The following is a 23,676-nucleotide window of genomic DNA, read 5'->3' as shown; positions in this document are numbered from 1 at the left end:
AAACCTAAAATAACGAAAACTTTGTTTTCATACTTAATAACACGGGTAAACAAGGTTAATTAAAACCTTCCAGGCGCTTCGTAGTAAAAGAAGTGGAGACTTTTGGCATGGTCTCAAGTCCTCAGCTATGAAGAGATATTTTAGCTGAATAATAATAATAATAAATGTAGTAATTTTATAATAATATTTTCTTCAACAATCGCTTCATCTTACATTGTTAAATTAATAATAACAGTACCTTTTTACATTCACTTGTCTAAATTTTAGAAAAATTGTCAATAGTTTAAATTTTGGAATTTAATTATTGAATTGATAATCTCAATTGTCCAACCAATAACTAGTATCATTACGCTATTGTTTTATATTGATTTAACTATGAGGAATAAATAAATATAAATAATTCTTTTTAACTTCTCCTAATGTTTAATCATTTTTGTCCAATATTTTGATAAGTAAAGTGACTTTAATGGAAATTTAAATTTAAAATTCTATGACTTTAAGGTTTTTAAATAATTATCATGTATTAAAATAAAATTTAAACATTAGTTATCTACGTTCAATTTAAATAAACAAATTAGAAATACTTTTGAACCTAATGTAAAAAGCTTTAATATTTTATGTTCAGAAATTAATAATTTTATATTTTAGTGATTTGAAGATTTTTGAATTGTAGTTATTTGAATTAACTGATAACAATATTCTTATTTCAGAATATGAGTTACCGGACACGATAAGACTCTCGATTAAGACTTGTCAAGCTGACACACACACACACACACACACATATATATATATATATATATATATATTATTAAGGTCAGTGCTTCGTTTTTAGAGACGATTTTGGAATCATATACGCACATCGGCTTTTTGTCCGTGCAGACGAAATTTTGAAGAAAGATTATTATTTTCATATGCTAGGTAAATTTATTTTTTATAGCTGGATTGATTTTTCCTCCAATTTTGTGTATCGTACACAAATTCTGTCTTAGAGTATATATTTTTAACGACGTTTTCCTCTTTTCATATATAATGCCGTTCTTATGACCTTATCATTCTAGCATGGAGTAAACCAGATTCGAAAATTGGGAGGTATATAGATTTCACGTTCAGCCGTCCGGGTGAGCAAGCATGTTGGATTTTGGCACAATCGCTAAAAAAAGCTGAATTGCTAGAAGTTTAGATGGATTATTTCTTTTCCTAAGCTCACTAACCATTTTTTTTTTTTAAAAAAAAAAGATAATCCGTGTCTGTACTTTCTGATTTAAAGTAATTTCAAATGAAAAGCACAGAAATTATTTGAAGATGTATTTTCATATTTCCTCCATATCATTTCAATTTTAAATACATATTATTTACAGTGGCCCCGTGTAGCGTAGTCGCTAACGCTCTCACCTTTGATGCGAGAAGTCCCGGGTTTGATTCTCTGAGAGGGCACTCGGTCGAAAAAGTGTAAAAAGGTTTTTCAGGCCAGCCATCCTGAATAAGGTTTTCCTGAGTTTTCCTCATTTACACCAGGCAAATACCGGGATGGTACCTAACTTATAGGTCCCAGGCCTTTTCCTTCCTTCCCCAATCCTTTCTTCCCTCCCTTTCCCCGGATAGTGTGCTCGCCGAGGGATGTCATCCCTCATGTACGTGACGGATGCCGACAGCCCAGAAATCTAAATCCTAATTTTAAATACTAACATATTATTTACAGAAAACTTATTTTTTGTAACTATGCAAAACATTTTAGGCAACAAGATCATGAGTCTACGTAGTTAACACTATAACATTTTACTTTATTTGTAAATTTCTTTAACATGTCTATTAACATTTCTTATTCTTAGGGAGTTTTGCCAGAAACAAAATATTTATATGTCCTAGTTATGTTATGTAATTTCAAGGATTTTGTTTCCAGGAACTGGGAATATTTGTGTAATGTATAAGTAGCTTTAAAGATGTTTACTCACAGTAAACTACAATATTTCCCAATAAAAAATTTGTTTAGTTTTAAGACAATTACTCATATGTTTTGTAATAACTTACGTTATGCTAATGATAAATTAGATCCTTTTAGATTCCATTGTGAGTTTTGAAGTATTTGAATATTATGCGAATTCAATCATATAGATATTATACACATTGTGAAATGTATGTACCATGTTACGTTCTTCTTGTTATGTTACTTATCTATATATACAGGAAATGTTTCGTCAAGCAAGACTAAAACCATAATAGCGTTCTGTTTTAGCATTTGAAGAGAAAAATATTACGTTTATTTTATTCGAGTGGGAAATGTGTTAGAATCTGTTTAGTGTATTTAAAATTTATTTCAGAAATTGAGCGTAGAATTACAGGCATTTAAGTTTTTATTAACCATTTTATTCGAACTTAATCAGAAGTTATGTTATAAGATTTAGACAACGAACTCTTTTAAAGAAGATAAAACAATCGCAAATAGTTACCTTCTACGAACTTAATTTGAGATACATCAATATCATTATATTTCCAGCCACATAGAGAACTCTTAAGACTGTACGGAATATTTATCAGGGTTTGTAGCTTTGATATCTTGAATATTTAATAGCGTATTTTATTTCAGCCATGACGTCGCCTTTACGAATACACAAAAGCATGTAGTGCCATGAAAGATACTCTATTTATATACTTTTCTACAACTTGCTCAGGAATTTCAAAATAATTGCGGTATCGTGCTATGTGAAGAAATACAAGAGATATTGTTAGTACAATTTTATAGGCATACATTGGACTTTTTTTTATATATATTTCAAGGAGATTATGAATATCAGATTATATTTTGTGTTATAAAGAATTTTTGTTACTAGGTAGAGCATGCATTTCAGATACTACATGAGTAGTGTTCTATTACGACAAGAAGACGTGAATTTTGCGATGAAGCGCACATTGTCACGTATAGGCATGTTATAGTTTGAAATGTTACTGATGGAAGTTCGTATTTTTAGCACAATGACAATATGAAACTTCATTTATTGAGCAATTATCGAAACTGATATGATCATATTATCTTTCCATTATTTTCCTATGAAGTATTTGATCCTTTTCAGACGCCTACACTTTTTATTGATCTTCAAGACTACTAGTATTATAAAGGTAGAAGCAATATAGTACCAACAAAAAATGTATTTTGATAACTTTAGCATGTTAATATTAATTTACATCCTTTTCAGAATTATAGTATAGCTGATGATTATTATTATAACATTTTTAATATTAATAGGTCGAAATGTATCTTCGTAAATGTGTTTAATAACAACTAATGTATATTTTCTCTGGGTAACGTTTACATTAACCTATACATATTAGACATTCGAAAAGTATAGTAGATGATAAATATAACTCGTAACTAATCGAACTTCCTAACATGTAATGATGAGAAGTTTGAAATGTTTTGCATCCATGTATTGGAAAAATTAACTTTCTATAAGTATTTGCCTGATGAATGATTTTTTGGGAATTATCCAGTTTTAGAAAGGGATTTTTTTTTTTTTTAATTTTACTACACAGATTTGCTATTTCTGTTTACAAATAACAATTTCACGTATTTCTCTCACATGTTCAAGCATAAAATTATTTTACGTATTCAACATGGATTGGCATGAGTGAGTAAAATTGTCGATATATTAACATTTGTATTTTCTTACGTAAATTTCAAGAGATGTTTATTTAATACAGTTAATTACAATTTTTACCATTTTATATGTATTTTTTCCCAAATATTCACCTTTATTTTAACCTTTATTTTAAGAAAATGAGATATTAGGTAATTGAAAAGTGACCAAATTATGGGACACAAACATTTACCATCTCATATAAAATTATGGTTTGTAGTACCATTTATTCAAAATGTATTATTTCGAAACAAATTTAAAGTAAATATTGAGTGACTGAACGAAAGGCACTCTATATATTTGAAAGTAGTTAGTGATACGCCCTCTAATAAAAATATTTTTAGTAAATAAAATTCTCATACAGTGCTCTAACGAAAACAATGCTCCAAAAGTGAATCAAGAACTACATTCTCGTAGTATTAAAAAAAAAAAAACTTATTTGCTTTAATAGGATATTGGAATCATTTTATAAACGTAGAATTTCCATTGAACAGAATTTACGAAGAAAGGATACCTTTCAATGGAATCTTTCGTGTAGTAGTCACTAACGCTCTCGCCTTCGGTGCGAGCGGTCCCGGGTTCAATTCCCGGTGGAGTCACTCGGTTGAAAAAGTGTAACACGCTTTTTCAGGCCAACTACCCTGAATGAGGTTTCCGTGGGTTTTCCTTATTCACACCAGACAAATGCCGGGGTGGTACCTAACTCATAGGTCCCAGGCCGCTTCCTTCCTTCCCTTTCCCCAGATTGTGTGCTCGCCGAGGGATCTCATCCCTTAAATCGTGAAGGGTTAAATGGCCTTAGATGCCGAAAGCCCAAAAATCTAAGTCCTAAATCCTGGAATCTTTCATGGAAAATCGAAATCCAAGAATTTCAAAGAAAAACAAATGAACTTTAAAATAAAATTAATATCGCCCTTTTTATTTACTAGTTGGTGAGAAATACATACACTTCGTTCATATAGTTCCTCATCGATTAAACAATCCCAGGAATATTACTTACTTTATCAAGATATACGCAAATTTTCATCTGATGAAGTATTAGTACGAAAGAGTTTATAATTTTTATTTTTCCAATCTTTTTGTTCTTTTACATCACAATTCAAGATAATCTTATCATCGAATAGTGTTGCTAATCATAATAATAATTTATATAATCCAACAGTGTTACCACATTTTTTTTTTTTTTTTTTTTTTTTTTTGGTAAATGTGAACATTTTCAAAAGGACGTTTCAGTGAACTTGGAAACAATTCACGGGTAGAGTTTTAATTTGCTTTAGTGTGCCATTACCAAATTATTCCATGCAGGAAGTCAGCAGTTCTAACCGATCCAGAGTTATATGAATTTTTACCCGTGTTTACAATGCATTTTTAAGCAATATTTATTTGTTCGTTACATTTCTCATTTTCTGTGAGAATCGCATTAGCTAAAACATTCTGAAATCATTAATTTTCTTTTTTCCTTTTCGAAATGAACAATGTGTTTTCTATACCATAGACCAGCTGTTTCTCCAGACGTTTGTCGCCAGCGAATTGTTAATAAAAGTGTGTGAGAACAATGTCATCTTGTAATTCTCAAAGTGTAACTGGGAAAATCGACAGAACTAATGATAACATATTCAGAATTGTCAATTTTTATTACTATTTTTCGAACTGTCCTTTCTTTTGTATCATTAACCTAAGACATCTATACACTTATTACATTTTCAATCGAAGTTAGTTGGAAATATGGAGACTGTGAATCGTGAGAAGTACTTATCGATTTTTTTTTTCAACGAGGCTACTTCCAACACCAAGATTTTCCAGTCCACCCAAATGCAACGCTGAAAAAGTTTGTATTTCTCAAGGAACAGGCGCATCCGTCTCTTCGTCCCTGTTTAGGTGAGTTTTAAACGTTGGCCTTTTGCATACCTCGCAATAAGGTCCAGCGTTTGTCTTTTTGTACTGGTTATATTGTAATACACGCTGAAAGGGAGGTTAATATTTTGCAGTGCGCGAGAAGTTAAATTATTTTTTACGTTGTTCGCCACCTACAGCTCATGGAGTGAAATCGCTGTCACCTACCGATTTTTAAGTCACTTGCAGAACAGGGAGGGCAAGAGGCCGTAAGGAGTAGAATTTTCAATTCCCTACGCCAACGATCTCTCTGAATTATACTACCCCTTCTGAAATGATTCAAAGTTTGAGAATAAGCGCGAAATGACATATTAAAATAGTGATAAAATATTAAGTATTTTAAGCACCCATAATTTCAATATCGCACTTAATACTTGCAAGTTTTCATATATTTTCATATACAATGTTCTGGATATATACGCAATAAATATTCAGAATCCGGGTAACGTATTCATACTTCTTCTGTATGGTTGTTGACATTTCATGTACCTCTTATATCGTTGCATGTACGGCATTTCCCGATTTGGAGAGAAAAGAATCTTTGGTTATCCATATTTAAGATTCGAATGAACAATATTTTTTTTCTGTATTGCGAATATTAAAATGTCCAATTTTCCGATTACTCAAGGTATTCTTTGATTTTTTTTTTTATTTCAAAATACTAGGTTCCCGAACATAGATTACCTTAATCATGCTTTGTAGTATTTACTACTCTTCAAGCCAAGTAGCAAATTTAATTTTACCAGGAGAAATTGAGTTCGACGATCGTTCAGGATTGTTTTTCTAAGGACTTTGGAGTAGTGAAACGATTGCAAATTCTGAATCAGATGTTGATTTTTCAGACCAGATCAATCGCTCAATCGTACTTCGAATATTGATCATACGTTGTTCAGATAACGAAAGGTCACGTGTCCTCGCAGATGCTTTTCCCACCTTTCTTCGTTTATTGGAAGGAGTGGAAGTAATTTTCGTTTTCAGGTGTTCACAGGAGAAACAGGGTAAGTGAAATTCTGATCTTGGGTAAAAGAAAAGACACGACGTACGACATCTACAGCTTGAATTTGGGACGATTCTACAAACTCCCCCTTGTGATCACTATTACACTGCACAGTTATAGAACCCTTCTTAAGCTCAACACAATTCTCTGGAGCTAGCACTACATGACTAGTACTCGGGAAGGTTAGTAGTGACCTTCTAGTGTGACTGGTGTTGATAATGATGGAAAAGCCTTAGGATCTTGCAATAAGAAGATACTACCATTTGCCACCTTCATTGAAAATACGGAAATAGTTGACTTACATAATCCCTATCAGCACGTTGAGCACTTGCTAATACAAGTAGTTTACCTAATTCTGTCATATAAATTTGAAATTGAGTTGGAGAGGTTTCAAATGGTCCTGCTGAACTGGCACATGTTAAAGGGCATCCATTTTAGGATTTTTGGTAACTTTTGTTACCATGGCGTAGTATCGTTTTCGACCGCTTATTTAGGTTCTATAACAGCAATTTAAGCCGGTTTTTTTTATTAGTCAAGTCAAGGATAGACCAAAGAACACCCCAGATGCGTTTTGGAACTGGATGGTAAACTTGGCGGCGCCAAGTGGGGGCGGAGGGGTGTGACTTCTTTATTTTTTCTTAAAGCAAATTTCAAAAATTGTTCATGCTTTTAGTTTTCACGATATCAGATCTAAACTTTGCATACGGATTGTGTGTATCTTTGGGCATTTCTCAAATTTTTCTGAGATCCCTACGTGAAACCGGAACCGGGCCCGAGGAGCGTAAGTGTTCCGAGAGGGTGATTTTTTCAGAAAAAGTTCCTGTTTTTTTTTTTTTTTTTTTTTTTCAATTTTTCCGGTTCAGGTATATGATACGGATATGAGTAATACCGATTAGAGGACGCAAGGGGGCACTTTGAAGTGACCTCTTAATGTATATAGTTTCATTTGGAAATGTAAAGTTTTTGTTACTGGTTCATAGGAAAATGGTGACATATAATATTTGCCGTTGCGTGAGGACGTATTGGCTATTTGCCTTCCCGTGGAGTTAACAAAACTACAGGAATTACGTATCAAGTGCAATTCAAAGCAATTAATATTGCAATTGCGAATTTCTTTAAATGTCGTAGCATATCCTCGTAGTATTTACTGTCTTTCATTTTCTAAGAGTAATAACATACATTTAATGGCATGTATGAAATTAAAAATATAAGTTGTTCATTAATCTACAGTTTCAATATAACTTCTACAAAACAAGCCTCATTTTTTATTACTATGATTAATATTATCCTCTCTATTTATTTGTTTTGCAAATTCATTATTAAATAATCTGATCACACAATTTTCCAGACATAATTTTAAGATGTTCATGAGCAAGGAATCAAATCTCTTCTTACACTTTCGTTGTTTAAGAGTACAAAGGGCTAACACCTACTTGCGTTACTCTTGTCAATTTACAGAATAAAATATGAAATACAATATACAGTACTTTAACTGAAAAAGATAGAATCCTATTTGTTATACAACTTTTTATCAAACAAAGTGTTAGAAACAACCAGGAAAATAAACATTGATATACAAATATTCAGACAATGTTGCCCCCTCCTCCCACTTCCAACGTCCAGTTGACGCCACTGGTTGTCACTGAAGCACAAAACATGTAATAGGTTGATTTTCGTAGAGCACTCCAATTTTGTAACCGGCAGTAATCATTAAACGGAAAGTCCCACCTACCAGTTACCTACTGGTGGAGGAGGTCTCTAGTGAGCCAGTCCTCCCATGTCGAAATTAGAGTTATTCTTGGGAGTTTAAGTGGTTCCGTAAGGCTGCTTCTCAATATGAATACTGGGTAGAACGTCCCTCATACCCAGCTCAACCTAGAGTTAGCAACCCCGAAAATGAACTTCTTTTCAGCTAAATTACCATACTTTAGCCACTTCTAAACTAGCAGGTCAATGAAAACGGTGTTGTTCGAGACTTCACATGGGAGGCCCCAGGTAAGAACTCCACCAGCTTCCCATCAGCTCGAACGAAGATAAACCGAAGAAGTCAAACCACGAGCACTCATATAAGTAAGATTTTCCGTTTCAAGTCTTGCTTAAGTAAGGTAATGTCACCATTCATTAATTCGGACTAATATTGCATGGTTACTATCATGTGAAGGTTGGAGGCCCCCCAGTTAAAATCTGGATACGCTAACATTGTGATTAACCCATCCCTATACACACCATCCCCGTACAATTCAACATAAAATAAAAATCAAAACAGCTTGATAGAACACCGGGGTTACAGTCCGGATAACCCACCGAAAAGCCTATTAATAAATCATAACAGCTTGCTGTATGAAGATCAATATCGAAAATGGAAGTAATAGTAAATTGCTTGTACTTTCGGTCTTACCAGGAATGCTTTCCAACTGTAAAACATATTTAAATAGACCCTCCGAAGGAGTTATTTACTCCAAAGTTTTAACTTGGGCATAAATAATGAAGTTATCTTCTAATATAAAAAAATAAATAGTTTATTTATGTGTTTGTCTGTCTGTGTGCGTCCTGGGAACCAGACAAGTGGACCGAGAGTTAAAAATATTTGGTCACGGGTACCTTGGTCTAAGCCCCAGATCAAGACGAAGCGTCTTTTTGAAATTTCGAAGCACGGGAGTCTCAGGGGAGCGTTTACCGGGACATGTAGAAGTAGTAGAAAATGACCGATATTAGTGTCGAATTCATAGAAACTCCGATCGCATTAACTTCCAAAGTTACCCTATTCGGCTGCGGGCTAGAGGTCAGCGGGGTGGGGGATACAGAGACATGTAAAAATAGCCCAAAGTGACCGATATTAGTGGCAAATCCGTAGTTTTCACGGTCGTTGAAATGAATGGTGATTTACCCACCGGCGTTGACTTCCAAATACAGCCTCCATGCGAAGAATGGGTATATGCAGCTAGATTTCACAATAAAGATTTGAGAAAAGTGAACCGAGACAATGGTAAAATTTTAAGATAAATTCAAACAGCTTCAAACATTTTTAAACAATCTTTAAAAAATTTAGTAACATCATACACACTATTGAAGCTATCGAAACCCAGGATGTTATAAAATAAAGAATCTGCCTATACAACAAAATCGTGAAGCCATACGTCAGAGTTTTTCCCACTCTGCCCGTTCCGCCCACTAAGATCGCATAGTTTTGAGCCAATGGTCATGGCGGACACGAGAGGAGAGTAGTCAATAAGAATACCAATGCTCGTTTTCTTCTTTCTTCAATGAGTTCATAGGATGAAGATTCAAATGGACAGATCCTCTATTTTATAACATCCTTGATCGAAACGGATTATTAGTAATGCTGTAGGTAATGCAATGTTGCTAACTCGGTATGCACTTTATTTATTTTTAAATAACATTAACTATAAAAGATAGTTACATAAGCGTAAAATATAAATATATAATACGAATTAGTGTTGCAAATTTTAAAAGTTATTTGAGAAGATTAATTGCTACAGCTTTGATTCATAGAATGCTAAATACACGAAAATATGTAATAGTTTATGACGAAAGTAGTTCCGAAGAGGACTATTCCAACCTCAACTACAAAAATATGTACACTGATTCAGCAATATTGTTAGAATGAAGTATTTTTCAATAGTTTTGAAAACAATATTCCGAATGGAATAGTTTTCAAACTAATATAACACATGTCTCGTGTCAAGATACCTCAAGCATAAGAACCGTGAAATATCATAGTGAATAACAAAATAATCATCGAAGAGTCAGGTCGGAAAGAGAGTGACGTGAATTTGATAAAAATGAACATTGTTTTTACTAGTTCTCGCCGTAATCTGGTGGTTAAGCCTACTGAATTCTCACGTGCCAAACTAACCTTCTAATATTACCCATTCCAACATATATATTTTCCTGCAGAACAGTAGAAAATACTTAATGCGAGACACTATTATGAGACAATGTTAAAGTAATAACTTCTCTATGTTGTTATATAAGTAAAATTATCACGTATGTGTAAGTTTTGAACAAGGTACAAAACAAAGTATATTTTCATAGAAGAACAACACATTAGAGCAGTGGTTCTCAAAAGGTTGTCCGCGACTTATTGTTGGAAAATTAGGGTTTTTCTTAAGCCTAGCTTTCAGTAAACATTATTGTGTTAATAAAAATAATCAAACCTTGTGTTGAATGCAGCATCATCAGGAAATTGGACGCGTGTCAAGTTAGACGAACCACCAACACTAAAACGACCAGAACATATGTCGGAATAATGGGCTATTTATGGGCTAATTAGTTGCTCTAATCACAATTTTTGGGCTCCTAACGTTTAGCGGGAAATCGGAATCAAAATGGGCGAGTCTAGCTTGACATCAAGCTAGAATCCCCCATACGGTTACAATGGTCCGATCAAAAAAAATTCAAACGCCAGAATTATGGGCTATTTATGAGATAATTAGTTGCTCTAATCCCAATTTTTGGGCTCGTAATGTTTAGCGGGAAATCGGAATCAAAATGGTCGAGTCTAGCGTGACATCAAGCTAGAACCCCCCATTGGGTTACAATGGTCCAATCGAAAAAATTCAAACGCCAGAATTATGGGCTATTTATGGGCTAATTAATTGCTGTAATCCCAATTTTTGGACTCCTACTGTTTAGCGGGAAATCGGAATCAAAATGGGCGAGTCTAGCTTGACATCAAGCAAGAATCCCCATACGGTAACGGTTAGAATGGCACGATTGGAAAATTTCAAACGCCAGAATTATGGTCTAATCATTTGTTCTAATCCCAATTTTTGGGCTCCTACTGTTTAGTAGCGGGAAATCGGAGTCAAAATGGGCGAGTCTAGCTTGACAACAAGCAAAAATCTCCCACACTGCAACGGTTAGAATGGTCCGATTGGAAAATTTCAAACGCCAGAATTATGAGCTATTTATGGGCTAATTAGTTGCTGTAATTTCTATTTTTGAACTCATACTGTTTAGCGGGAAATCGGAAACAATACGGGCTAGTCTAACTTGACATCAAGCTATAATCCCCCATGTGATAACAATGGTCCGATCGAAAAAATTCAAACGCGAGAATTATGGGCTAATTAGTTGCTCTAATCACAATTTTTGGGCTCCTACTCTTTAGCGGGAAATCGGAATCAAAATGGGCGAGTCTAGCTTAACATCAAGCTAGAACCCGCCATTCGGTTACAATTTTTCGATCAAAAAATTTCAAACGCCGAAATTATGGGCTATTTATGGGCTAATTGGTGCTCTAATTCCGAGTTTGGGGCTGCTACCGTTTAGCGGGAATTCTTTATCAAATTGTGGGATTTGGCTTAACTTCTAGCTATAAACCTAGTACTATGATACTCAGATCAAATAATTGTAATGCCGGAATTATGGATTATTTGTGTGCTAATTAGTTGCTCTAATGTCGATTTTGGTTCTTCTATCGTTAGCATAAATCTCATGCAAAATTAGTATTGATTTCTATATAACGTGGGATGATAATTTCAAAGTTGCAGTGAGAAAACGACGATGTCTATTAACGGAAAATTGATTTATTTGCATTCTCCGCGAATGCGAATATAGATCCCTAGTAGTAAATCCATGAATTCTCTTTTCTTGTGTTTATGTTCATTATGTTTAGAAGGAAGTAACGTGTATATATAGAATTTATATAGTGAAATGTATATTTAATTTTTTTTTTTTTTGTTTATAGGAAATGCCTCTTCGCCGTTTCTAGGGGCCGCAGTGGCACAGTGGTAGAATATTTAACTCTTGCGCGTGTGATCCCTAGTTCGATTCCAGATCGCGGCAAGTGGCATTTGTAGTTGACAAACACCGTGTGCTTGGGTTTTATCGAGTTTCTCCCGTTTCCTCCCACTTTATTCATTCCACTATTTCAGTCATTTCTTATTATCACCGTCTCCCTTAGCTTCGGTTAATAATCGTGTGTCGTTAAACTAGATATTTCATTTCCTACCCATACCTCCATTTTTCTTTTCTATTTTTTTTTTTTTTTTTTTTTTTTTTACATTTGTGGAGACTTTACTTTTTCAAGAAATATACAGGTAATCTCACCTATGATAAAGATATTGCATAAACCGTAACTCTATTCGGAGAAGTTCTCGAAAAAGATTGTGCCCCACAAGCATGTTGGGAAAATTTTTATTAAACTAATCCGTTGTAGTAGAAAAGAGGTTGCTCTAGCGTCTCCTGGCGATAAATAAATGCGGTGACCGACTTCTTTTATAAAGTTAAGGCCTTCGGGACCCCATGAACCATTTGATTCGATAGCTATAGCGACAAAATGATATTTGTCGAGTAAATTGCTGTAATTCTTGCGTTTTTCTGTTTCACGGCGAGCAGCCACGTTGCCAACTTGTGCTGAGGAAGAATGTAGATTTGAAAGGGCGAAGGTGTCGGAAGAAGTAAAATCCCATAGAAGTGCTTTTCCTTTCTTCCACGGTATTAGAGTTTGGATTAGCTAGAAAGGCTCGATCCACTAATATGCTTATAAAGTCACTGAAATACGACATACATCTCTTTTCTAACTTGTTTGTAATATGTCTTAACAGAGAATTGGATATCGACAACTTCTTTGCCTTTGATCCAAACATCTTGAAATTATTCTTAGATATTGGTAAGTATACTGAGACTTTTTGATTCAAAATTCTATTCTCTAAGTATGATTTATATTGGTTCTTCCACTTTGAAAATCAATCATTTCCACCCTCCATTTCTCAGAACGGTGTTATGATAACTGGTGATAAAGCTCAGATGCTTAGGTGCTTTGGTACTGGAGAACTATATATTATAAACGATGCACTAGTAGGAGACTGCTCTAACAAAGAAAGTGAAAATGACCGGGAGGAATCCATTATATCACACCTTTTTACCCCTACGTTACAGGATGTAGCTTCTCTTAAGTTTGATGCAATTACGTACGATGGGGCAGCCCTTGTTCACATTCTTAAGCCAACAGCTACAAGTATGTTCCTTGAGTACTCCTCAATAAGAACACATCAAACAAGACGATAACAAGTATAATGTGCAACGAGTATACATTGTATGGGACACTTATAATATATCTAGTATTAAATCTCATAGTAGGGAATCTCAAGGTAGTGGACAGAGATTACAGATACGGCCAAATGGATCATTGCCAAGGAACTGGCAAAACTTTCTTAAAAATTCCGTAAATAAATCTGAACTATTTCCGTTCCTAGGAGAAGAAATAGTAACTTCGGGGTCCTTTTCAGACATTGAAGTAGTATCTACTCATGGTTCAGGAGTTATAACAAATCGCTCTTGTCTTCGCGAAAGCTCTCTTGAATTTTGCAGCCACGAAGAAGCCGATACCCGCATTATTTTGCACATTCAGGATGCTGTACGTCATAGTAAACGTGACATATGTATCAGAACAGTTGACACCGATGTTGTGGTTTTGGCAATATCGTACTATTTCGAATTGAAACGTCAAGGTCTTAATCGGTTGTTCATAAAGTTTGGTAGTGGAAAACATGTAAGATTCTTCTGTGTCCATGTTATTACTGAACAACTTGGAGAACGAAAGTCAGTTGCACTTCGCGGTTTCCACGCTTTCAGTAAATGCAACAGTGTTTCGTTTTTTCCGGACATGGAAAAGCAACCATGTGGAAGCAATGGAATTCATTTCCTGAAGTATTGGAAGCATTTGAGTTTCTGTCATTTCCTCAAGATACAATCAGACAATGTATTTGATCTACTCCAACGATATACCATGCTCTGCTATGCTCAGACGAGTCACTTAATGACTGTAAACGAGGCTCGAAAGCAACTATTTACTTCCTTCAACAGAGCGATGTTCAACATTCCCCCAACAGGTGATGCTTTGAAGCAGCATGTTTTAAGGATACTTTACCACAGTGGTCACATATGGGGACAAGCCACAATGAACATCATTAATACTCCACCACTACAAGATTGGGGATGAATTTTGCTAGATAGGAAACCAACACCGAAATGGTCAATTCAACCGAAAATTTCTAAATCAGTAAGAAAAGTGATTAATTGCAGCTCCATGCAAGGATGCCAGGAAAATGCTTGCAATGCAAAAAGAAAGGACTGTTGTGTACGCTTATGTGCAAAAATTGTGCAGGAGATTGTTCCTGAAGTGACTTGACGCTTTGAAACTTCCGTCATTCACTTTTTTTTTTTTTTAAATAAAAGTCTCATATAATACAACTCCTAATAATAATATTTCAAAATAGTTTGCTAATATAAGGGTTGTACACCGTTCATTGTAACTATAGACAAATCAGTGTAGCATGCGACTAAACGAGCAAATATATTCTGCCAGTCTGATATTTTTGGGAAATTCATTTTCTTTAATTTGACTCGAGTATTTATCGTAATTTCTTGAGAACATAATTACACGTTGGTGTGAAATTGAAAATCCCAAAGCACAACACCCTGTAATACATAAAGTCGACTAGCTCCCTTTATTTTAAAGATAGAGCAAAGATACTAACATCGTTGGAAAGGTTAAATTATGTTCTATCATGTGTACTTCTACAAATGTGATAGTTTCAAATCTGATAGTTTAATAGTTATTTGCCATTATATCAATATTCAGTAACGAGTACAACTAAAATTTACTGATAACAGTCGCTATATTTAAATATGGTGGCCGTACACATAACATGTACTAAGTTTAAATTCTTAACTTTTTCATTACCTTTAATTTGATGCAAGGAGGGGGTTTCTAGGGTAGTTCTGTGAGGGGATATTATTATTTAAGTAAAAGTCTGTACCTTCGCGTGGACGCCATATTGATTTCCAAGATGTCGTCGAAACAAGCACGAATTTCGAATGTCTCCATACCTTAAAATGTTTCCCACGGCTTACTCTACAAGTGTGCGAAGTTTCTTAATTCTTTCACTAAATGCAGTTTTGCTTTTATTTTCCGGGTTAAGCCGCCCTACTATATAGTAGAATATTAATTTTGTTGTATTATTTTACAGATTTTCCTGGTAAATGTTACTGGCCCGACACAAATCAAGCTTATGACCTAGGAGAAAGTTGGCAACTTCCTGACTGCGTATTAGCTACATGCCTACATACAGAGGAACATGGACTTATGGTAGAGTATGCAGGGTAGGTTTTCATAATAACAGAAAGTATCGTGATTGTTTAATTGTGTATTTATTAAAAAAAAATGAAAGTCCTTATTATTTCTTTTAAATGAGTACTGTGTTGACACTGCCGTAATAAATCTCCTCGATGCCCCGGTGCAGGAGGATGTCTGTGGGGCACCCCAATCATCAAGTTATTTTGTAGATGTAACTATTGAAAGTTTAAGTACTTCATACACCTCTGTAAATACATATATAAATAGTTACGAATAGGATGTATAATATACGTATGTTGATACACCCTTGTAACTTTTAAGGTAATAGATACAAAGTGCTGATATTCCGTAACATGCAAATATCGACAGGTGTCATTGCCTGCTGTACTTTTCAATTAATCAGATTGAAGTGTTGCCAATCTAACAAAGTTTTATTTTTTCTTTCATATGGCATTACACCAAGTTTTAAATCAATTTCAGATGTACTACTATGAGCAAAATAAATGACGCGTCTCTTTATTTTGAAGTTTTTTGAAAACATCTTCGTTTTCTTTATATGTTCGAAATTTCGGAAGGTTTCCCCAGCAGGACAGGTTAATAACAAACCCGTTTTTAATATTTGTGTTAAATATTAGCTTAAAATAAAGAAATTAGAAGCAAAAAACATTAAATCGACAGAAATTTCTAGAATTACCAACTCTGCTAAAGTGGGAAATTTTCAAGAACGCCAGGGAATTCTGCAGTTCAACACGAAGCAGCAACATCTATGTCATTGAGAGAAATGTGGATTAAATCTACAAACGAAACTTTTAACGAAATATTTCTAATATGTCTTATTACGTGCATTATCTGCAAACTCCAAATATATGAATATATGACAAGTATTAACGTAAAGATAGAGCAAAAAGTGGAAATTATCTATGGAAAAGGACGAATTGGTAACGCGACCGTAATGAAAAATCGTCTTTACCGGAACAAGCTCAATTCACATAAAAAAACAAATAGCTCAGTAAGTTAAAACAACAAGTCTGTATGCCGAAGGTAGGGGGTTCGAACCGCATGGAAGTCACATTCTCATTGTTATTACTAGGTTTATTTTATTCATTTTTTTATTTGGGAAAGAATCAATTGTAACATATGTGTAAAAGTCATGACTATACGAAAAAAAGAAAAAGTATCGTTGTCGCACCTGCATTAGCGTCCCTAATTTTGTTTGCAAACAGTTTCGTAATTAATTTCTCTGTGCTCACTGCTCACTATATGCTTGCTGGCGCATTACGAATCTTTGCCAGTAAATGTTAATTCTAATTTGGAGAATTTTATAAAGTTTCACAATATTTCTCACTAGATAGTCTTCTACCTACTTATTTGGATATTTTGATAACAGATTTCCCTATTAAATGTTTAATTTTCCCTTCTTAAGAGGAAATCTTAGTTTCTTACAAGTAGACCTCACCACTTCGCCGTTGCGTTAGCAAAAGGAAACAACTACTGTCCTAATGTAGGGTTGAATATGACACTGACAAAAATTTTAGCTGCTAATGAGCACTAGAAACATAGGAAAACGAAATAGAAACATGAATGTGGGAGAGCCATGTTCAATATAATTTGATTTTTGCAAGACCGATTTTTTTCCGAAATAGATGGAGGAACAATAGTTATGACTTCAACTATGTAAATCGAGTTAGGAGGGATGATTTTATGGCATTCCGGATCATGACCGCCATCTTGAAATCAGCCATATTGGATCGACGTCAACTTTTTCAAATAGAAAGAGAGCCATGTGAAGTATTAAACTACAATGATTTTTTCCACTCAATTGCATGCACTAATTATGCATGTCTACAACATTAGTTTATGCATGTCTACAACATTAGTTTATGCATGTCTACAACGGTTTACAACTTACAGTTCTTTGAATGTTGAAAAGTTCGTTGTTTTTAGGAGATAACAGATAACTACAGTGACAATGAACATAGCTTCAGAGATAGCATTCCTACAGGACAAAATTACGACAATGCGAGAAAATCAAGTTTACAGCATTCATAAAATGATCAAACCAGAATTTTGCAGAGCACCATGAGCACCTAATAAGAAATGAAGCGTCACAAATATCACAAAGTTAATACCAGGAATATTGAAAGCGTACTTCTTCTGCACCTCGAACCATTCGATCGGATCATCAACACATCCTAATTTACAAAATACATATGAAATCATTCCGTGAAGCGAGAAGACTGAAATTGATTGTACACAAGGGAATGCAGAGTGACAATAGTATCTCTGTCATGCAGTTTTGAATGAAAATGTTCGTCTTTTATTGCATAATCACATATGGTACGCCAATATGTTCCAATCTCATACCGTAGCTGCTACGACCAGGAATACCATTTGCAGCCGATATTTCTATTCTCTTCTTAGTGCTGCCCCTATTGCTTATAGTTTCAGTTTGAATGTACAAACGCACTACGAAGTGGCTAGGTCAGAAGCACTTTATGAAAGCTGAGGACTTGCATTTCTTGTATTGTCGTAATATTGTCCTGTAAGAATGGTATCTCTGGAGCTATGTTCATTGCCACTGTAGTTATCTGTTATCTCCTACAAACAACGAATTTTTCAACTTTCAAAGAACTGTAAGTTGTAAACCGTTCTAGATACGGATAAACTAATTAGTGTATGCGATTTGGTGGAAAAAATCATTGTTGTTTGATACCTCACATGGCCCTCTTTCCATGTGAAAAATTTGACGTCAGTTCAATATGGCGGTCGTGATCCGGAGTGCCATGAAAACATCCCTTCTAACTCGATTTACATAGGTGAAGTCATAACTATTGTTCCTCCATCTATTTCGAAAAAACAAATCGGTATTGCAATTATCAAATTATATTGAATATGGATCTCCCACATTCATGTTTCTATTTCGTTTTCCCAAGTTTCTAGTGCTCATTAGCAGCTAAAATTTTTGTCAGTGTCTTATATTAAATCCTACATTAGGACAGTAGTTGTTTCCTTTCGCTAACGCAACGGCAAAGTGATGATGTCTACTTGTTAGTTTAAATCTTAGATATTTTAGTTTAAAATGCTTTCTTTAGTAATTATTTGAGCAACCATGTAGGAGGGGGTACGAAGTTTTATTTTGCCCCTCTCATTTCAGAACCCTTCCAACAGAAAGTAATTTCTGATAAGCAGGGCAGACAAAATGAATAAGAAATATATTTACAGCATCCTCTCCCCTTTCATGATTGGAATATCACGTAGGATTTTTTATTCTACCAAAGATGGCCCTGTACGGTTAGGGGTAGGTAACTAAAGTGATACCTAAATACATAGCGCCCCTTGATTGTAATATCACCGCTTCTTTATTTGTACGAGGGAGCCCCTACACGATCAAGGGTGACAAAAAAGAATAGGAAAAGTGTCTATTGATTCCAGTGGCGGATCCAGCACGAACTCCTGGGGGGCGGGGGGAGTGAAAGATTATTTTGATGATGTGCAGCTGTCACAAATTACCACTTAACTAAACTAAACATAATAGTAGGGTGAACCGGAACCCAGTCAGTTTAAATTGATGTAAAAGTTTAATTTTTGGCTTCATATTAAAGTTTTGGTTTCAAATGAGAATTTCCGTCCAAGTGGTCAATGATCCAATCTCGTGGGGCTCTTCAGTGTATGCTGATAAGGCCCCTTTATGAGAAAAGGAAAAATATTAAAATGTTTATAACTTTCGAATTTTTCGTCTATTTTAAAGAAATGTTTGGCTTCGTATTTAAGTGTTGGTTCCAAATGGCAATTTCAGTCCGAGTGGACAATGATCAAATCTCGGAAGAGGGGGCTACGGCTCCGTTATGGGGAAATGCAAAAATAGGAAAATGCTTATAACTTTCGAAATTTTCGTCTATTTTACAGAAATTATTGGCTTCATATTAAAGTCTTGGCTTCAAATGACAATTTCAGTCCGTGTGGACAATGATCAAATCTCGGAGGGCTCTTCGGTGTAGGAGTTACGGCTTGTTTATGGGACAAGATTCACGTAGTTGATATTGTAAAATTGTTTTGTATATATGAGTGGAAAATTGCACCGTTTGGTTAATTTTACCCCTTATATTTTTCAGATTTAAATTCCAAGCAATAGTTACTTCACAAAGCTAAAAGAAGGCACTTATTAGTTTCATTAAAATGAAATGTCTTTTATGAGAAGTTGTCATGGAGCAGACAAACGAACAGGCACCCAAACGTTGGTTTAGTCGGACTGTTGAAACTCGTTAAGCTAGCTTCAATTATTATTATTATTATTATTATTATTATTATTATTATTATTATTATTAATAATAATAATAATAATAATAATAGACCATTCACCTTTGGTGCATGTGGTCCGTGGCTCGATTCCACTTCGCGCCAAGTGAAATTTGAGGTGGACAAATACCGTATGCATGGGTTTTCTTGAGATTTTCCATTTTCCTTCCACTTTCTTCATTTCACCATTTCATTCATCATCATTCTCCCTTAGCATAGATGCATAATCGTGCAACGTTAAACTAGATATTTCATTTAATATTAATTTCAATAATAATAATAAACAATTAATTCAACTGAAAGGACTGTAATTTATGTTGACGGCAATTATCATAAATATGCACCCATATTAAAAACAATGCTTTGAGTAGAAAGATAATCCTTTCCAAGTGTTAACGAATGCGCAAGAGATAAGACATGTCTCGAGAAAGAGACGAGACGCGCTTTGTGACATGCAAGATAAGACGAGACAAATGATTTTGACACGAGATAGCTTTTAAAATGTCTCGTCTTGTCTGGAATGTCTCGAAAACAAAAGTCTAAGTTTTAAAATCATTTTTCAAGATCTATTCTCTCAAAAGTTGCTTTCTGCCTTAAAATTAATAACGGCATTTGTGATTTAAAAAAAAGATAAACAATGCCTAAAGTTAATAGTTAACTTTTCGAAAAGAAGCTTCATTAAGGGTGAACCTGAAAGATGTCCACAAACTTCGGGAGATGATTCGTGACATCAAAAGGAGACAAATGGTTCTCTTGTAGTTTTCGAATACGGCTTCGTTGTCGAGATACAGGGTTGCCAACTGGTTATGTTTGAGAAACTCACTGGGAATAACTTCAACTCCCAGTAAAATAAATAAACTACTACTCATAAGAATAAACTACTACTCATAAGAATAAACTACTACTCATATATTTTTCAGGTCAATTGACTTATAGCATGTTGCAAGGTTAAATATTTATTTATGAAGTGTGTACAAAATTTGCCAGAGTCTTTTCTGAGAAAATCGTCGAGAAAAAGTCACCTCCAAGAATAAACTACCCCTCGTAAATTTTTGTAAGAGAAATATCTGATGCTGCAATATAGGGTTGTCAATTAAATATTGATTAATGAAAAATAAACAAAATTGTTAAAACCATTTTGGAGAAAATAGTTTTACGGTACGGCCTCTAGGCGAATGCACAGAAAAGTGTACCGAACGGACGAACCGGAAGGACGGGTATCGAAAAATCACATTTTCGGTATGTAGACGCCATGAAGTATGTAAATCCGTTGAAACCTGAATTTGATATACTATTATCACAATCATGATATTATCTTCTCTCTTTTGTCGCTCGAAAAAGAAAAGCCTGAGTTTACCACAAAAAGCTAGGGAGTTTACCAAAAATATTCAATTACAGGGCCACCGCACTAAACTTTTTAAATTTAATTTCTTAACTGTGTTAGGCCTCAGTTGTTACTGAAGTGTGTATTTGGATAATACGAATAAAATTATCGTATTATTCAAATACATCGAATGTCAGATTATCGAATAAAAAGCTTTGATTAAAGAAAATCCACGCCACAAATCTAACTCACACTTTGAGCACATTTTCATTAGACATATAATAGAGCAATTAATGCATTAATTGTTTATGAAATATGAAAAAATCAAATAAATCATTTTTGAGAAAGTCGTTCAAAAAGAACACGCCATTAGTAACCTACCTCTTGTGAATTGTTTCGAACAATGAGTTAAGATAAAGCTACTTTTGGTTATTAATTAAATATTTATTTGCGAAATTTGAACAAAATCGCCTGTCGTTCGAGAAAATTGTCGGAAAAAACCTTGACCTCCAAAATAAACTATCCGTCGTAATTGTTTTTCATAGAAATGACTTGTACTAAAATATAGGGTTGTTAATGAAATACTTATTTATGAATTATCAATAAAATTGTCCGAGTAATTTTTGAGAAAATCGTGAGGGAAAAATATCTCACCGAATAAACTATCTCTTGAGGATTCTTTCCGGGTAAGCGAGTTATTCCATATTATTAGGTTTATAATGAAATATTTATTTCTGAGTACGAACAAAATTGCTTGACTCATTTTTGAGAAAACCGTGAAGGAAAAACGCCCTTAAGAGTAAATTACCCCTCGAATTTTTTTTTAGGACAAACGAGTTATGCCATATTGTTAAGTTATTAATGAAATATTAATTTATGAAATATGAACGAAAACACTTGAGTCGATTTTCAGAAAATCACTGAGAAAAAACTCACCCCTAAGTATAAATGACCCCTTGTAGATTTTTCTCAGATAAATGCCTTATACCACAAAATAGGGTTGCTAATTAAATATTGATTTATAAAATAACGAAAACAAGATCGTTAGAGCCAGTTATGAGAAAATATCTTTTTTTCTATTTCATCTACTACCTTTGTTTTGGGAGTAGAAGGGAAATAAAAAAAAAACTATAGGAAATACTATGAAAATCTTAAACTAAAATTTGGTGCAGATAAGTTGAACGGTATGGCGACGGACGGACGAACAGATGTACATGTATCGAAAAATAACTTTTTCGGTATTAGGGGCTATAATACGTGTAAATTCGTTGAAATCTCAAATTTGATTTTTTTTCGGTCACCACACTTTCTTCTCTCATTTGTCACTTCAAAGTAAAAGGAACTCGGAACTAGAGATAAGGGATACCTACTTCTACTCATAGACATTTATTGATTTAAAACTATTTTAGTTTGTGTCATTTCACCTCCAATTGAAAGGTTTAACCATGACGAGATGGAAGTTTTCAGGAAGTAAATGCATTCAGAAGTCTAGACTGCATTACGCTTATCAGCCTGTTTTTACTTAAGCAATTGTTGACAGCTGTAATTTCGTCCAAACGCTACATGAAATAATTCTTGGTTGACGTCATTGTGTTACTATTTTAGTATTGTTCTCTTCAGACTTGGTTGAAGTTTTGTCTTAACGGTTATACATTTTTTCTTATTTCATCGTTATACATAAGAATAAAATGTTGTGATGAGTGGATAGATTCGAATCTACGAACATTGAGTTTTCATTCTTCCAACACTTTACCAATGGACCAAGCTTTGTCTTCATGTTAACGCACGGTTACAGGGTTTATTACGATTTAAATAAAATGGCTGGCTGTTAAAGTTTCCTGCTCACATATTTCGATAAAAAAATTTCATTGTTTCGTAGATACGTAGAGCAATGTTTAGATACACATTTTAGGAGAGTGCATTTTGGTGTATATAATAATTTCATGCCAGATAAAAGCTGGATAAGTTTTGATAACATGTTTCACATGTAGTTCTCAATAATAGGCTTGTTGTTCGGGGTGAAGTTCCAAGGTTCGGCATTGACTAGCAGTTTTTGCTATTAATATCCCTTCTAACAATATTGGCAGTCGACAAAAGTTAGCCCGTGTTGAAGTTTTTTGCTCCTAATTTAGTTATTTTACTTTATTATTTAACGAATATATTGAAAATTGTCAGCAGGCACGTATGCAGTAAGTTATTTCGGGAGGGGTCCGACTTCAATATTAGGATAAATTATAATAAAATTTTAAAAGATAATCCCCAAAATTAGGCTAAATTTACAGAAAAATTGGGATTTCAGAGGGGGTCCGGACCCCCTGGACTCACCCCTAAATGCGTCCTTGTTTGTCAGTAACGTTTCCTCATTTTGAAACCCTCAAAAACTTCGGATGTATAAAGGAAAAGGAGTTATTTTAGATAAAATATC

General features: G+C 34.3%; 1 protein-coding gene across 1 annotated transcript in view; it reads left to right on the top strand.

Moving 5' to 3' along the window:
• Positions 1-23,676, top strand: part of LOC145662684 (uncharacterized) — a 276,284-nt gene that overhangs the window by 219,762 nt on the left and 32,846 nt on the right. Inside the window, exon 3 of the mRNA XM_081728510.1 lies at positions 15,525-15,657. Coding sequence (XP_081584636.1) covers positions 15,525-15,657 — 133 coding nt within the window. The remainder of the gene's footprint in view (positions 1-15,524; positions 15,658-23,676) is intronic.

Source organism: Thermobia domestica, chromosome 10 (genome assembly GCF_964235325.1).
Source record: "Thermobia domestica chromosome 10, izTheDome1.hap1.1, whole genome shotgun sequence".
NCBI lineage: Eukaryota > Metazoa > Arthropoda > Insecta > Zygentoma > Lepismatidae > Thermobia > Thermobia domestica.
This window is presented reverse-complemented; position numbering and strand designations above follow the sequence as displayed.